Consider the following 17,648-nt stretch of genomic DNA (forward strand, 5'->3'; position numbering starts at 1 on the left):
GGAACTAGATATGGATAGAATGTCATCGCCAACTTGCCTTGAGACAGCGTTGGAATGGTGAAAACAAAGCAGTCTCATCTGCATTATAAACCTGATCATACGTAATGCCCATTTCTGCAATTTTCTTTCGCAATTTTTCAATAAAGGGTTGCCCAGCAGTAGAATCATTGGAAAGTTTTTCGCCAGATATTTTTAAGAATTTAATTCCATATCGGGAACGAAAATTACTAAACCAACCATTACTAGCCACAAATTCCACACTTTGTCCGTAAATTTGGGAAAAGAATTGTTTGGCCTTTTCTTTGATGATTTCCGAGGAAATCGGTGCATTGTTTCGTCTTGCGTTTACAAACCATTTATACAAGTGGTCTTCCATCTTTTCAAACTCCGCAGGTCGCATAGATTTACGCTTTCCAAGGCCACATTATGTTCTAGCAATGTAACTGCAAAATATAATCAAAGGAGGGTAAACTCTTCTTACAAAATGTTTTCGTTTTTTACCTATCAATCTTTAATCCACTTGATTTTATGTCCGAAATTGTAGATTTACCTACATTGTATTGCGCAGCTAGCTGTCGAATTGACTGTCCTTCACTTAGTTTCTTAAGAACTTCTTTTTTCTGGTCTATCGTTAAAAACGTATGTTTTTTCTTAGCTGCTGGTGCCATAGTTAAATTTATACAGTCCACAGTTAAAGAAATTATGGAGTTAATGTTTGAAATTAGCTACTGAACTACACGTTACGCAAATATGCTTATGAATATGAACTAGGAGGCTGACGAGCACTTAAACGCACTATTCACGCAAAGTAGTTAGCAGGGGAGGATTATAAAATAAAATAAAAAATAACGGAATTCTTTTCTATTTTAGCATATTCACTGGATAATAAAGAAGTGTCCGAATTTTAGAGGTACATGAATACGTGGTGTCCGGATTACAGAGACTTCTATAGAAAACGTTTTGGTGTCCGGATTACCGCGCTGTCCGAATTATCAAGTGTCCGAATTACCAAGATTATACTGTATTACATAAATTTTTTTCGGAAAAGATTTTTTTACAAGATATATTTAAACAAAAGAATAAAACTTTTTACCAAAAATTTTAAACAGAAAAATTAATTTTGTCCACAAAAACGTTAAACTAAAAGATAAAAAGATAAAAACATTTTTAAAAGATATACTATTTTAATGGGGGCAAACAAAAATTAATAAAAATTAAAAAAAGTGCGTTTAGCGTAGTACACGTAATAGAAGTGAAACTTTCAGGGCAGACAAAGAAAGAGGGAGAGACCCGAGAGAGAATTAGAGACAGAGAGAAAGAATATATATCTAAATAAATTCACAACATTTGCAGAGAATACAAATAGACAAAATTTACAAAAAACGGAGAAGGGTCGACCGCTGTAGGTAAACGCCGGACATAAACAGGTGCAACAACGCGCACAACTCCGAGAGTTTATCACCCGCACAAGCGCAGCGATTCCAGGACAGCAGCAAAGGCACAAATTATTGTATAAAAATAAATCCGACTCCGGAATGGATAGCACTTTATAGTACGCACAAGCACTAGCCAACAAACGTAAATAATCGCCAAAAAGTAGGCACAAAAAAAAAACGCGAAAAAAATTGTGACTAAAAAACGTCCCAAACAGTAGGCACCAAGGAAATATAACGCCAAAAAGAAGGCACCAAAAATATATTTCCTACAAGTTTCAAACAAGCGGCAAAAAGTAGGCAGTTTTATTTTTCACTAAAAATAAGCAACCACAAGGAAAAACTCAGGAAAAATAGCCTAAAGTGTATCTAAGATAAATACAAGGTATAGCTCTCTCTCTCCTTTTCCTCTACATTATATATTTTTTCTCTCTCGCGGAACGAAAATGCCCAAAACGTTGCTTGGCCTTGTAATTTTACTCTCCATTCTCGCTCGTCGATCTACACCTAAGAAGTTTCACTAAAAATATTTTACTACTTTTTTCCAAAAATGTTTAAACTGAAAACATAATTTTTTCTCAAAAATTTTAAACAAGAAAATAAAAGTCTTAAACAGAATAATAGTACCTAATAATTTTTTTCCAAACATTTTTAAACAGAAAAATTACTTTGGTTCCCAAAAATTTAACAATTTTTTTATATGTATATTATTTCAAAACTAAATTTTGAATAAATATAAAAATTATTAAAATTTTTTCTATTTACTTTTATTGCACTCAAGCACTCAAATACCTGAATCACTTGACATGGAATCATTCTTATATTCAATCGGCATACGCCAGTCAAGGCGCACAACCGTGTCGGCTATGAGTTCATTGCGTGCAAAAACGCGAGACTTGAGACAATATGCGAAATGCGCATAAATGTTGTAAAAATATGAATATGAGTGATGCCTCATAGTTACTCATCGTCTTCGATATGATTATTGTGCTCCTCTAATGAGGTTTCTTTGCTCTTATTAATAAAGAAGTAGATTTACTTGCTGAGTTAATGTAATTATTAAGGGGGGGGGTAGGGTTTAGCGCTAAAAAAAAAACACTTTTTTTTTGAATTTTTTACAGAAATATGGCTTAAGATACTTTAATAAAATCAGTTGCATGTTATTGTACATCTTTTCAATAAGTTTTTAAAAAAATATTAATAATAAAATATTGACAAATAAGCCCATGACAGAGTTTTTTTGGAGATATGTTTTTCGAGAGGTGCTCTGCGGTGCCAATCGGCATTCGTCGTAGAATCATCTGAAACTAAAAAAGTCGAATTTTTCAGTTAAAGTATGACGTAATGCTCCCCCCTACATTAATAAAATTTAGTTTTTTTCATTTTTGTAGTTTTGGTGGCAAAAAAACGTAAAACGAGCATTTTTGGCGAAAAATTTCGCCATATTTGTAAGTGAAAAACAACCTTAAAAAAAAAAAATAAAAAAAGAACAGTGTAGGGGGGAGGTATTTTTGATTTAGAAAACGTGTGCCAAATTTGAAAAGAATCGGTTGAATAGTTTCGGAGTTGTGATTGGCACCGACTTTTAAGAAGTCGTTTCGGGAAAAACGCGTTTGAAAAAATGACTCTGAGAAATTATCGATGCTCCGCATTCGAGGTAGAGTGCCTACAAAGGCTATAACTTTGAGAGTTCTGCTCCGATCCACTTAAAATTTTGACACAACATTCTTGAAATGATTTACTATAAGATGAGTGAAGAAAAAAAATTTCGATTTTGTGACCCTACCCCCCCCCCACCCCCCCCCTCCCCCCTTAAAGACGTAGGACAAGATTTCGAAGCAAAATGTGAATTGAAAGATTTTTAATCCATATGAACCGTCAACGAAAGAAGTAAGCACTTTTAAAGCTTGCACCACCAACTTGCAATTTTTGGTGACAGTTTTTGGTAATTTGTAAAACTATATTCACTACTGAACGTCGAAATGATAAAAAATCTGGATAGTAATCACCTTTGAGTGAGTGTTCTGAGGTTCGAGAACACTGAAGCCAATTGCCAGGCTGTGATATTTCTCACTTCCATGAATGCAAAGTTGGCAACGATGCTGATAGAAATCATATATTTTCGTAAATATTATTAAAAATATAAAAATAAAAAAATTAAAAAAAATCAGTTCAGTCTAACCGGGAATCCATTTTTTCTAATTTATTTATATTATCCTTTTTGTATGGATTGCATGTAGATTTTATAGCAAAATGTATACCGGCAATTGTTAGCTGCATAAAATTTGCATATGCACAAGTATTATTGTATTATATGCACTTTTTCTATTCAAAGTAGAAATCAAGAACTACTCGTATACTTCCATTAGCTTCCACATCATTATGACGGCACTCTAATTTTTTAATAGTTGCAGTAGTTTTATGAATTGCATTCAATCGCTTTTCATTGCACAATTTTTGCATGAGATCTTTAAAACCAAAAAGAAAAAACGAAAACAAAGGAATCTATATATAAAAAGAAGTTACATTTCCTTGGTAATCTTATAACTCAAGAACCGCCGAACCGATTGACACGAAAATTTTAGAGTTCTTTTCTATCTTCGAGGAGGTGGTTTGTGTGAAGTTTGATTGAAATCGGTGCAGCCGTTCCTGAGTTATGACATTTTATGTGATCACAAAGTGAAGAAGATCGTGTTCGACGAAATTTAGTGGAAACACAACGACACAGACGGAGAAATCAGTCGGTTAATAGTGAAGCACCAAGAAACCGTCGTGGGCGTACGTCCGGACCGCGCGTCTTTCAATTACGATGCCACCATTGATTACAGCATGCATGCCTACATTGGCCAAATGAATATAGAATGTATACATTGCAAAGCAATTAAATTCAGAAACTAAACGCCTGGTATGTGCTGTGCTGGTGGGAAAGTCAAATTGCCGGTGCTAGAACTTCCGGCAGAGCCTTTGCATTCATTGGTTTTTGGCAATTCACCAACGTCGAAGCATTTCCTCTTAAACATTAAAAAATACAATTCATGCTTTCAAATGACATCTTTTGGAGCTACAAATATTATAAGAGATGGACTTATGCCGACGTTTAAGGTTATTACTTCGTTTGGAATAAACAATATCATATTTTATTTATGTGCCGTCCCTGTGTTCGATGTTTTTAAAAATTCAGATCCGTTATCTACATATATTTCTCGAACTTTACAGATTCAAGGTCAAATATACCATAGAGCTGGGTCTTTGCTACTATTCCCAGATGGTGACCATCAATTTTTGCAAATATATTTTATTGGTGATGAGAATCGTGAATTAGATCAGCGCTGTGCAATTTCGACGAATACGAGAAGATCAATCGTGAATGAATTGCAAACAATGTTCCATCAACACGATGAATTGGTGAAATTGTTCAAAGTGGCACTCGATCTGATGCCCACCGATGACCACAAAATAATAATAAAAGCCGATAAAACACCAATTGGGGAGCACGCCAGACGATTCAATATAAAAAAACATTTTATGTATGGTGGTGCGAAGCCCACTGGGTGATGCTAGTATATACATAAAATAGAGTTTCATCCGTTATCCTAACTGTCGAGCAAACAATTCATTCGATATTTATTGTCGCGTTTGCAGCTTAAGTCTTTCGTTTCCGCGTTCCTAGCGAGCTGAGTGAGTGCATTTTGACGACTAACGTTTCTGTTTTGTTTTTGTTTTGACTACCGAAAACCGCTTTGACTGTTATTACCGTAATAGGATTGTCAGTTCGATTTTTCTAATTAGTTTTTAGTGCAATAAAAGTTGCATTGAAAGAAAACGTTTGAAATAAACTGACAGCAGCTAATTGAAAGAACAAAAGCTTTTCAAAGTCACTAGAATTATGCAATAGATTAGTTGTTGGCATTCTTGGTATTCAAGAACGGGGCAACGAAACAACAACAATTAATTATAATATGGAGATTTGTTTGCTAACTAATGGCTTCATTCATGCTGTCTGAGCGTAATTGCATTACTTGGCCAATAAATGATTAAATCGCTCGATCGCGCATGTCTAAGGCGCTGCGTTCTCCATTAGCAGGGTTGAGTGAGTGGTGCGAGTAATGAAGCGAGTGTAAAGTTATGTGAAAATAAAAATTAAATAAGAATACTTTTAGTCATAAAATAACACCGATAAATCACAACTTTTGAACTTTTACTGCCTTTTCTCTAAACCAAGCGTAAGATTAGACAAAAAGTGAAAAGTGAAAGACTACTCCTTTTGACATGATTTTGGGGCACTAGACGGGATGGGTTAGTTTTGTGTAGTTTTAGACTCGTTCTAGAATTAAAATTAAATATCTAAAGCAAGGAATAAAGAAACGAAAGAAACGGAGGAAAATAAAGATAAAGATCAGATAGGGATAGAGACACAGATAGAAATAGAGATAGAGATATAGATAGGGATAGAGATAGAAATAGAGATAGAGGTAGAAGTAGAGATAGAGATAGAGATAGAGATAGAGATAGACGATAGAGATAGAGATAGAGATAGAGATAGAGATAGAGATAGAGATAGAGATAGAGATAGAGATAGAGATAGAGATAGAGATAGAGATAGAGATAGAGATAGAGATAGAGATAGAGGTAGAGATTGAGATAGAGATAGAGATAGAGATAGATATAGACATAGAGATAGAGATAGAGATAGAGATAGAGATAGAGATAGAGATAGAGATAGAGATAGAGATAGAGATAGAGATAGAGATAGAGATAGAGATAGAGATAGAGATAGAGATAGAGATAGAGATAGAGATAGAAATAGAGATAGAGATAAAGATAGAGATTGAGATAGAGATAGAGATTGAGATAGAGATAGAGATTGAGATTGAGATTGAGATAGAGATAGAGATAGAGATAGAGATAGAGATAGAGATAGAGATAGAGATAGAGATAGAGATAGAGATAGAGATAGAGATAGAGATAGAGATAGAGATAGAGATAGAGATAAAGATAGAGATAGAGATAGAGATAGAGATAGAGATAGAGATGGAGATGGAGATAGAAATAGAGATAGATCTCCGCGGAAAAGACTACATCCGCGGTAAGGCATGCCTGTCATAAGAGGCGACTAAAATCCGGTTGTAGAGGGAGGAGGCTTAGCTTGAGAGGCCTCACATGCCTCGAGAAACTCCAGCGGAGATCTTCGCTCCTTGGGAGTGGACGACTAAGTTGGGCTCTAAGCTACCGTGGGGTATGACAGGTTTCGGAAAGCCTGGTTATACGTTCGACACCCATCGCCACTAATCCGGCCGTGCAGGTTCGGTTGACTTTGTCCCGATTAGCACCAGCCTAGCTCTGAATGCGTGTACTCATAAGGTACCGCATCAATCCTAGCGTGTCCTCCGTGCTTTGCATAGATAACCACAGGGCTAATAGGTAACTACACATTATGGATGAAGGTAGCGGTCCTGAGGAGGGACTAAACAGAATAAATGTTTACAAAAACAACAACTACAACAACAACACCAACAGCAGCAACAGCACAAACGGTTATCAGCAACCCATATGCCGGGAACACGCTCACCTGATCACTCGGAAATTCACCAAGGGCTAATGACGCCATGAGCAGCGCAGCATCTCAGCGTTGAGCAAATGAAATAGCAGCTCTAGCAAACTCCTTGAGCATTATTGACATTGCCAAGACTCCAACGCGCCAACTGTGCAAGCCAACGCTGTAAGAAAAAATGAAAGAGATAGGGGTAAAGATTGACGCGAAGGTGGAGTTTTGGAAGGATAAGCTGAACGTGCGCCACGCCATCAAAAATATGGGCTCTGACATAAGGCGCATACACATGGAGGCGATGATTCTGCTTGAGCAGAGCAAAAAGGCAGCGAAAAGCGTAAGTGTGAACACAAGGCTACGTAGACCATCAGTAGCAAGGATGCGGAGTCGCCAAAGGCACAACAACCCAAACAAAACAGGTCAGGAACAGCAAGAGGAATGCATGCTAGTCGGCGAAAAGACCAAGGGTGAGAGTTGACGAGGAGAGGCATTTCCCCGCTCTTACAGAAAAGAAGATACGCGCAGAACATAACTTTCATTTTGAATATTAGAGTATTTTGTGTGCATCAAAACAAAAAACTGTTAAACTATACGTATAATTCGAACTCTGATGCAATTGGCCTCCAAAAATTCCAGGTTTTCGGTAAGGTGCTCTTATTAAAGTCCGCCCTGTTCCAGTGCACTTTTAGCATATTCACTCTAAAGATATCGAGTCGACTGAGAGGCACTTTCGATTTAGAATATGAAATATATGTTAAATGGAGTATGATGAAAATTATGTATTTACAATCAGAAGTATGGGCAGAAACTTATAGTAAGCACATACACACAAAGAAATACGCCGCAAATACTCGAACTATAATTGCAAGTACTACTGGGTACATACTCGCACATATATTAATATGATGCACACATACATATATATTCAATTTACTTTTATTTTGGATTTCCTGTTCTTAAAGTTCTTGTTGGCTAAGATTTTTCGCCATGACATTTAGCCGCAGTCGCGCCTACATACCATTTGCTTGAAAATATAATAAAAGTTAAAAATTACCTATATATAAAGGGTGTTTTTTTAGAGGTTAGGTTTTCAAGATGAAATAAAACGTATATAATTTAATGTTATGGCCAAGAATTTAGCTTTATTATAAAGATAAGGGTTTGCCATTATGTTTTAAAAATGATTTCGGGCAAGTGGCCGCTGCGGCTGGGTCGAATAAATTCCAGCCGAGAGGCCCAATTTTCGACCACTTTTTGCAGCAATTGGGGCCGTATGTCAGCAATAACGCGCCGAATATTCTCTTCCAAGACGTCAATCGTCTCGGGCTTATCTGCGTAGACAAGCGACTTCACATAGCCCCACAAGAAATAGTCCAGCGGTGGTATATCGCACGATCTTGGAGGCCACGCCACAGGTCCACGGCGCGAGATAATGCGCTCACCAAAAGTTTCCTTCAATAAATCGATTGTTGCGTTGGCTGTATGGCATGTAGTGCCGTCTTGTTGGAACCAAAGGTCGTCCACATCAACATCGTCCAATTCAGGCACGAAAAAGTCATTAATCATGGCTCTATAGCGCTCTCCATTGACTGTAACATTATGGCCGGCTTCATTTTGAAAGAAATATGGACCAATGATTCCCTCTGCCCATAGAGCACACCAAACAGTGACTTTTTGAGGATGTAACGGCGTCTCAGCAATGGCTTGTGGATTATGTTCACTCCAAATGCGACAATTTGGCTTATTGACATACCCATTCAACCAAAAGTGAGCTTCATCGCTGAACAAAATTTTCTTCGATGCGTCGCGCGAACCGAACCATTGTTTTCGTTATAAATTTGCACGATTTGCAAAAGTTGTTCAGGTGTAAGTCTATTCATTATGAAATGGCAAACCAAACTGTGCATAAATCAAGTGACAGCTGTCAAAAAGACCATCTACGAAAAAAGTAGTGCCAACTTGAAAACCTAACGTCTAAAAAAAACACCCTTTACATACATGCATTATGCAGTGTGAAGTCAGCAAGCCTTTTTTTGTTCTTCTTTTTTTATTTCATTTTTTTTTGTTGGTTTTTTGCTTTACCTTGCATTTGGGTGTGGGCTTTGTCCGCTTTACGGACACCTTTACTGCCTTCATTGGCACTCTGGTTGCTTGTTTGCGCCCACACACACTTAGGAGACATGCACTCATATCGTAGATACTTGCATACATATAAATGTAGATGTGTAAAAGCATAGAACTTGCACCTAAGTATGTAGTACTTGCTTGCTAATTAGAAAATATTTCGTGGTGAGCCATTAGCAATCAATTTTCTAGCATGGAAATATATGTACATGTGCGTGTGTATTTGAAACTGATTAACAGTGTCAGCAGGCAAAATTTCCATTTTAGCGCTTTTAGTGCGCTGTTAAAAGATCAGTTTTCAATGGTGTAATGCTCAATAAATAAAAAATAAATAATTGACGCGTACACTTCTGTTAGGTGTTTGGCCGAGCTCCTCCTCCTGTGCGTCTTGATGTTGCTCCACAAATGGAGGGACCTACAGTTTCAAGCCGATTCCCAACGGCAGATATTTTTATGAGGAGCTTTTTCATGCCAGAAATACACTCGGAGGTTTGCCATTGCCTGCCGAGGGGCGACCGCTATTAGAAAAATGTTTTTATTAATTTTGCTTTCACCGAGATTCGAACCAACGACCTCTCTGTGAATTCCGAATGGGAATCACGCACCAACCCATTCGGCTACGGCGGCCGCAGTGTAATGCTCAAGCGTTGTCATAAAATGTGTAAAAGAAACTAAGTTGGTAAAAGTTGGTTTAAGAAAAAGAAAAACAAAAACACTGAAAGGACTACTTAAACTATTTTCGTATTTAAGGCTTTGCAGGAGGACAGAAAACTTTTTTGAAATTAATTATGAACAGTGACTACCATGCACTGGTATACGCATCTCTCTAAGGTGATATCCCTATCGCTCAGTGCTTCTTGCTTCTCTTATGCGATTCAAAAAATGAATAACCATTTTTGTAACCGGGCTGAGACCAAAAAACTGTGCCACTTCACCGCGTATGAAATAGTTTTTCAAAGTATCAAAATATGCGGTAGAGACTTGGAACATTTAACCTTCTCAGTAGAGCATTACTTACCGACTTACTTCTTGTCCGTGATCTGCATATAAAGGCATCCTCACATGCATCTCAACTGAAGAATTGCTCAATTTGCAAAATTTTGCCGACCACTCAATAGCGATGGATATCTGTTTAAAATACAATTTCATAAGTTTTCTTCTCCTATGGCAGTGTAACTAACGGCTCCTGCCCGATGCAATGCACTGTTGATGACTTAGTAAAACTTTCTGCTCGACCAACCTTTCTCTTTACGTGCACGGAATGGTCTGGAAGTCGACCTGGAAACGACCAAGAAGTGTCACTTAAGCAGCACTCGCCTAGATTTTATGGGAATGTTTATGCCATTAAAACAATAGCAAACATAGCTTTCATGGATTCAGACCCAGGCACATTGAACAGGCGACTACCTGTACAGCAAAAATAATAAAATGTATGTGCTTTTTTGTTTTTTTTTTGTGACTCTTGGTCCCATTTCTCATTCTACTACTTTTAGATGACATTCTCAAGAAAAACTTAGAACTACTATAGGCAATATCTTTCTGCACATTTTGTGAAGACGGAGCATAGCGGGGAAGCAAGGGCTCTCCAACGATCGCTGTTTGATTTCCTTTCAGGTGGTAGTGGTAGAGCTCTCATGGAAGATTTGACGTGGGCATCCTCTACACCGACTTCCTTGTGGATCCCATTGAAAAGCTTTTTCGGCAACATTGTCGTCTTCTCTTTGGAAAGTATGCCCACTCGCGGGCAATGTATCTTAGATAGGTAGAAGAAATGATTGAAGTACCACTCTGGCACTCTTCAAGTAGCACTGAAGCGCCGTTTTGATACCAATTTGAGACCTCCAACGGGCCAATAGCTACAGCTAACCAGAGCTGTTGCTGTAATAGAGAAGGTTGATAGGATTTAGGTTGGAGCACTGTCCCACGACTGTGGTGGAATGGAGCTCCCATTTATCTTAATCGTCTCGTTGCCAAACCCGGACATGTACAAAGAAAGTGTCAACATTCTCTTTTTTAAAGGTACCCACAGCTTCTGCAATGGGGATTAATTGGGAAATCTTTCTTTTCAATGTTAGTGCCGATTATCTCATGATCAGTAAACAAAGCTACGAAATTGGAAGTCAAATGCCGAGTAGCCCACAGAACTTTCTGCGTCCTGCGTGTTTTGAGCTAGGGCCAAAGGGTTTTCGAAATAGCACGCGAAGCAACGGAGCTCTATCTGTTCTATGCATTCCTGAAAAATAAGTTGTGCAATTCGCCATTAAAAACAGTCAGGGGGATACCGATGACTGGGTTGGAGACCTCTGAGACTAATTCAGTCGACCTCTTCCTGGCAAACTCATCATCAATTTCATTTTCCTCTATATTCATATGTCTTGGAACTTAGATCAGAGAAATGTTACCTGTACACCCAAGGTATTTGATCGCCTCCTTACAGGAGTGAACTAGTTTGGATATGCGCCCAAGGGTTTTGATCTCCTTCCTATAGGAGTTAATTAGTTCGGATCTGCACCCAAGATATCCTTACAAGAGTTTGGACCAGTTTGAATCTGCAAACATTTTTTCTAAAATAATAGCGGTCGCCCCTTGGCAGGCTATTGCCACCATTCGAGTCTATTTCTGCCATAAAAAGCTCCTCGCGAAAAACCATTTGTCATTCAGAGTCGGTCTAAAACTGTAGGTCCGTCCATTTGTGAAACAACATTAAGACTCACACCACACGTAGGAGGAGGAAGTCGGGGAAACACCTAACCAATTTTTTTTGTTTTTTTAGAGAAAACCCGTGATCAATATGTCTTGGTACAGAAAAATGTTGCTACATGACTTTTTTTATTTTCTTCTGTGAAAATCCAAATTTTACAAGGTGGCGCAAAATTAATCACCCTATTGGAAGGAGTTACAGTTTTTGCAAATGGCGTTCTACGTCGATCTTATTTGACACTTGTGAGTTAGACAGCTGCAATAAACAAACAGACAAGGAATCAAGGGTCAAAATAAAGATTTCCATCACTGAAAATTTTTTCTTTTTAATTAGTGCAAAAGTTATTCGAAAACCAAATTGTATGATTAATTTTGAGCATTATTTTGAATTTCTGTCTTCTCTTCATTCCTAAGCATTTTGACCCTGCCCAAGTAGTGTCGAATTTTATTTTTTATTTTTTTGTAATTTTTTTATTTATTTTTTTTTTAATTTTTTTTTTATAATATTTTTTTTTTTTTTGATTCCATTTCGCTCAAAAAATATTTGCACTCCACTACTAGAAAATTCCCTACTCCCAATATTCAATGAACTTTTATCTAATTAAGATCAGCACATTTGGACGCCAAGCCTTATAAAAAAATATCATTGCCAATGGCAAAAAGCAAAACTACGATTTGTTTCGATTTCATGCATTCAATCAGTGTACATAGTAATCAAGAAGCAAAAACAAAAAAAACAACCGAACTGAGTATATAAATAGCACGCAAAGAAGTAAGAAGAAGAAGGTAATTTTTTTCAGAAAGATATTTCAATTGATGTAGCACAGCCGCCCACGAGTGGCGTTGAATTCTGGCTAAACGAAAGAGCTACCATAACAATGAAAACCCATAAAGTGTTGATATAATTGGCTGTACATTTTACGAAAGTAGTCGAAAAAATAAGACAAAATATTTTAGCGAGAACAAATAGCAGCGCCACAAGCCAGACGCTCACCAAATCTTAGCGTCATCGTGGCACGGTGAATTCACTAATACATTCGGCCAAAGAAGAGACGCGTAGAGGGAGGGAGTTCAAAGCTGTGGAGCTTGTGGCATTTTCTAGACTAGAAAGTGCGGGTGTTGTTAGCGTTATTTGGGTCTGCGTTCTTCTTTTTTCCATGCAGCGCATGTTGCTGTCAGCGAAGAACAGCGCGTTCAGTAAAAAACAAAATGTGAATAACTTAAGCGCAAACATTATTGGCGCGATTCGCTTTTGTTGAGCGCTGCTTTCCAAATTGGACTTATCAGCTTGAGCGCCTAACTCACTTACTGCTTGTGGCTGTAGAGTGAAGATTTGATGTCGGCTTAGGATTGTTAGCATTGCTTATTGTTGCACTTTAGCCGCGTGCCGCTTGAAAGCGCCTAGCCAGGCTTCCTGCCGTTTGCCTATTGACTTCCTAGTCAACGTGTCTGCCTGATAAGAATCTGCTCTAAATTATTTGACGTTCTTTTTGGGCAGCGCATTTACTTACACACACACAAGCAATTACTTGCACCTCTATATAAACATACAGCAGTAGTGTAATAGAAGTAACTGTTTTTATGGCGCGCACAATTTTTCACAGTCAATAAATCTGCGCGCAAGAAAGTAAGAATTGACTAACAAGATGGTAACGGGCAACTGGTAACTGACAAAAAGCCATGCGAGCAGGACGCGCGGCAGCCGTTCGACAATACTTGGGCGCTGATAGAAAGCGAAAGAGTGTGGCGGCTAAAATGCGGCCAAACGCGTGAGCGACTGCGCGCTACTATCGCCGCGGCAAGATCGTCGCGCACTGATCGCGCGGCGATTTGAATGCGTTTGCATCCGTTTCGTTTTGTTTGCGTGCGCGCGCGCACTTCGCTGCTGTGTTATGTTTTTGCCACAAAAATTGTCAGCGGCAATTCGTTTTCGATTTTTTCTTAAATAAGTACTTGTATTTAAATAAATCGCCATTTGTTTTTTTTTTTTTTTGTTTTTGTGCTGTTTGTGCGCATGCTTGCTTATTTTCGCGGTTGCATGCGGCATGGCATTTCCATTGTTGCGCGTTGTCACCGCGCGATCAGTACGCGCGCATGCTGAGATTGTTCTGTTGCAGGTTTTTTGGTTTTGCTGTTTTTCTGCTGCAAGGAATGCTGTCAAGTTTGTGGCATGGATTTTTGCGCTTATTGCACGTAGTTGTTTTCATTATAGTTGATGTTATTGTTGCCCAGTTGTTTGTCAGCGCTCTTACTGTGTTGGCTGACTTCCTGCCACAAATTTGGTCATTCAACTTTCACAAATGAATAAATGATAAAGGCAGTAAGGCGCGCATTGGACAGAAGTGCCACAAATAATATTGAGAAGAAAAAAAACAAAATGAAAAAAGAAAAATACAATTAAAACAAAAACACACCATGAACACAATAATAAATGAGGTGAGAGAAATGCATTTCCAAACCGAAAAAAACACTTGCAGTCGCGGGCTTCCAACGGCAGATACTTTATTTAATTATTTTTAACAATTTTACTAAGCCAAAGTAAAGGTCACTCAAGGCTGGTTGCTTCGCAAGTAGGGTTAGGTGATTGCGATAGTTCCAAGTAAAGGATTCTCTCTGAAATGGTAACAAAGGTACCGCATCAACCTAAAAAGTCGGCGAAAACGTTCTATTATACCACGTAAGGGGGCGTCCATAAATTACGTGAGATGTTTAAGGGGGGGAGGGGGTCGAGTCAAATCTCATCTAATCTTACGTTGGAGAGAGGGGGGGTCTCGGCAAATATCACGCAATTTTTTTTCTGATTGAAACAAAAAAATTTTACATGCTTAAGGTTTAATCTCAAGCGTAATCGTAGTATGATTAAGATCATTCACTAATTCGTTCGAAAGAAAATAATTTCATTCATACTTCGACGTTATACATTACTACTGTCAAACCACCATATTCGTTTTATACCAAATAGCTCAACTTAATCTGAATTTGCGGTACAGTGTAGCCCGTCGGTTGTTTTCGCGCCACTATGAGCCGAACGCCCTATCACTCAGGTTGACGTTTGACAATTCCGGACTTTAAAGAACATGACGGAAAATCATTTGCTCCATTTCTAAAACGCCTACCGATTCAACCGCTGAATGCCTTTATCAGCACGCCTTACGATCTCTATTGCGCAAGTATACGTGATGATTTAGAGAAAATATGCTGCAGTACATGCGGTATTTACTTCGCATCTATCACAAGAGCTGCAGAGCACAGGAGAGCAGCTCACATTGCACCAGCTAAGCAAGCGCGTATGTTCCGCAAAGTGCGACCCTCACGGATTGTCGCAAGACGAGCTAATGAGCTACTGTGCGCAAGCGTCAACGGCTTATAGTGGATAGATCAGAGCGAAGTTGAAGGAGTAGATGATTTTACTGAAAATCATATGGACATGTTGGTCCCAATAGTCTCTCTTTAAACCGCGCATGATTCTCCATGGACTGAATTAGAGTAGATATTATTTTTTTAATCGCAGTAGTTACGATTTAAGTCTTCCAAGAGTATTGTTAAATTTTTATTACACTTATAACTCTCAGCAATATTGATTACTAGTCTTAACTAGTCGTAAATAAAAGCACGAAGCAACTTTTTTTTCTTTTTACAATAACAATCCAACGCGTTTACATAAGAAACCCACATTTTGAAAAATCTCACGTGAGATTGGGGGATGGGGGAGGGGGTTGAATAAAATCTCACGACATCTCACCAGGGGGGGAGGGAGGGTCAGAAAATTGAAAAAAACACCTCACGTAATTTATGGACGCCCCCTAAGCACTCACACTAGGCCGGGTCGATTTGTGGAGAGGCGAAAAAATAGCCCATTGCTCTATGAAAATCATATTCTAGGAATCAAAATAAGAAACTTTGCCGAAGGAACCACACCTCTAAAACGAATTCTGATGTCCCCCAATTTGGGTCGAACTTTTTAGTTTCTTTTCTCATGTAAAGGCCAAAAATGGTGATATTTTGAAATGATTGTATGGGGAACCCCCCAGGGGAGTTCCAGGGGGTGTGCCACTGGCATGGGTGGATCGGCCGTCCAAAGTTAGTGGGGGTCGGTCATACATTTGGACTTCATTATAGCACTCTAAATGGGTCAAAGTGGGATTTTTCGTTCGACCCAAATTGGGGGACATCAGAATTCGTTTTAGAGGAATGGTTCCTTCGCCAAAGTTTCTTATTTTGATCCCTAAAATAGATTTTCACAGAGCAATGAGCGATTTTTAAATCGACCCGCCCTAACTCACACACTTCATATTTCGTGATATTCAGGCCGTCACTAGAGCTCCCGCCATCTTCGATTGCAATTCTTTACTTAGGATGCGCTGTCGCCGATTTCCAAAAAATTGGCTGAACACAGCAAACTCCAGCTTACTTATGTCGCTAGTATTAAAAGGAGCAGTGATGGAAACTGCGCGACAGGTGAGCTTCAAGGGCAATGCATAAACAAGCTGACTCTTCCTAGGAAATATTGCAAGGCATATGCCACTTGGAAACAGCTACTTGATAATCATCTAAATAAGTTAGTGGAATATAAAAGCGAGACATAGCTGGAGGGGCCTAATTGTCACACCTTGGCCGACAACGAATGCTAGCTAAGTCTTCCAAGAAAGGGAAGATATATCTGCTGACCTTAAAGTCCCATAAGACACTACATATAAAAATATCCGAGAAGGCTGGTGCTTTTCAAATATGCTGCAGAACTGTTATAGTAACGACAAGGAGATAGAGAAAGGAATCATCTTCTCTTCCTATATGACAATGGACCTAAATATGCCAATATTACTCTACCTACTTAGAAAACACTAGTACCGTAAGTCGGTGTTGGGCGAATCTAAAACATTGCGCTATCTAGCTCGGTTCGTTGCTTGCAGGCGCCAATTTATGACACCGAGTGCTGCCAGGTTATGCCTCACTTGATATTCCCAACATAGATTAGGTCTTTCCCTTCCTCGTCGTCCACCAGCGGGCTCCCTCTCAAAGGGCTGCCGACCGGAGCGCTTTTGTTCATCTTCGAGATATGGTCAAGCCAGCACTGCCGCTGTATTTTAATACGCTTCACTATGTCCATATCTCGGAATATCTCATACAGCTTGCTGTTCCATCGGATACGAAACTCATTCTCGCCTACGCGACGAAGACCAAAAATTGTTTGGAGAATTTTTCTCTTGAACGCTCTCAGTGCTCTCTCATCAGTTGCTGTCAGCATCCAAGCTTCTACGGGCGGAGATGATTAGGCTTTTGTACAGGTTCATTTCGTTTCTCGGGAGAGGTATCTACATACTTCTCAATTGCCTACTGAGCCCAAAATAACACCTGTTGGCAAGAGTTATGCTTCGTTTTATCTCTAGGTTGACTTTGTTCTGGATGTTAACACTGGAAGCTAAAAACACAAAGTCCTTCAGTACTTCAAATTCGTGGTTGCCAAGAGCGGCGTTTTGTTCAAGATGCTAGGACTCTTTGTATGTAGACAGTAGATACTTTGTTTTACTCTGCCGTAAGACCTTCTTTTTCCGCTTCCTTTTGCAGACTGAAGTACGCTGAACATACGCCGCGCTTGTTCTGGCCGAAAATATCACTATCGTCAACATATGCCAATTTAACATAAGTGAGACCCTGAGCACTCGAACAAGTAACAACCCATCCATTTCGACAACCGATACAACTATTCGGAAAAAGCCAAATATCCCAAATTCAATAGTAAGTAAAGGGGAAGAAAAAAATTTGCATAAAGTATTTTCAACTTATTTCCCCTAAGATGTTAGTAAGAAGTGCTCAGGAGCTGCTTATGTCACTAAGTTGGTCGG

At 38.8% G+C, this 17,648-nt stretch overlaps 1 protein-coding gene across 1 annotated transcript; it reads right to left on the minus strand.

Moving 5' to 3' along the window:
* Positions 1-406: 406 nt before the first annotated feature.
* LOC128860178 (tigger transposable element-derived protein 2-like) lies at positions 407-803 on the minus strand. The gene is made up of 2 exons (XM_054097471.1): positions 502-803; positions 407-443 (listed from the first exon to the last, which is right to left on the minus strand). The coding sequence occupies exons 1-2, from the start codon at positions 666-668 to the stop codon at positions 425-427; spliced, it is 186 nt and encodes a 61-aa protein (XP_053953446.1). The 5' UTR covers positions 669-803; the 3' UTR covers positions 407-424.
* Positions 804-17,648: the final 16,845 nt, after the last annotated feature.

The sequence above is a fragment of the Anastrepha ludens genome, chromosome 4, assembly GCF_028408465.1.
Source record: "Anastrepha ludens isolate Willacy chromosome 4, idAnaLude1.1, whole genome shotgun sequence".
NCBI lineage: Eukaryota > Metazoa > Arthropoda > Insecta > Diptera > Tephritidae > Anastrepha > Anastrepha ludens.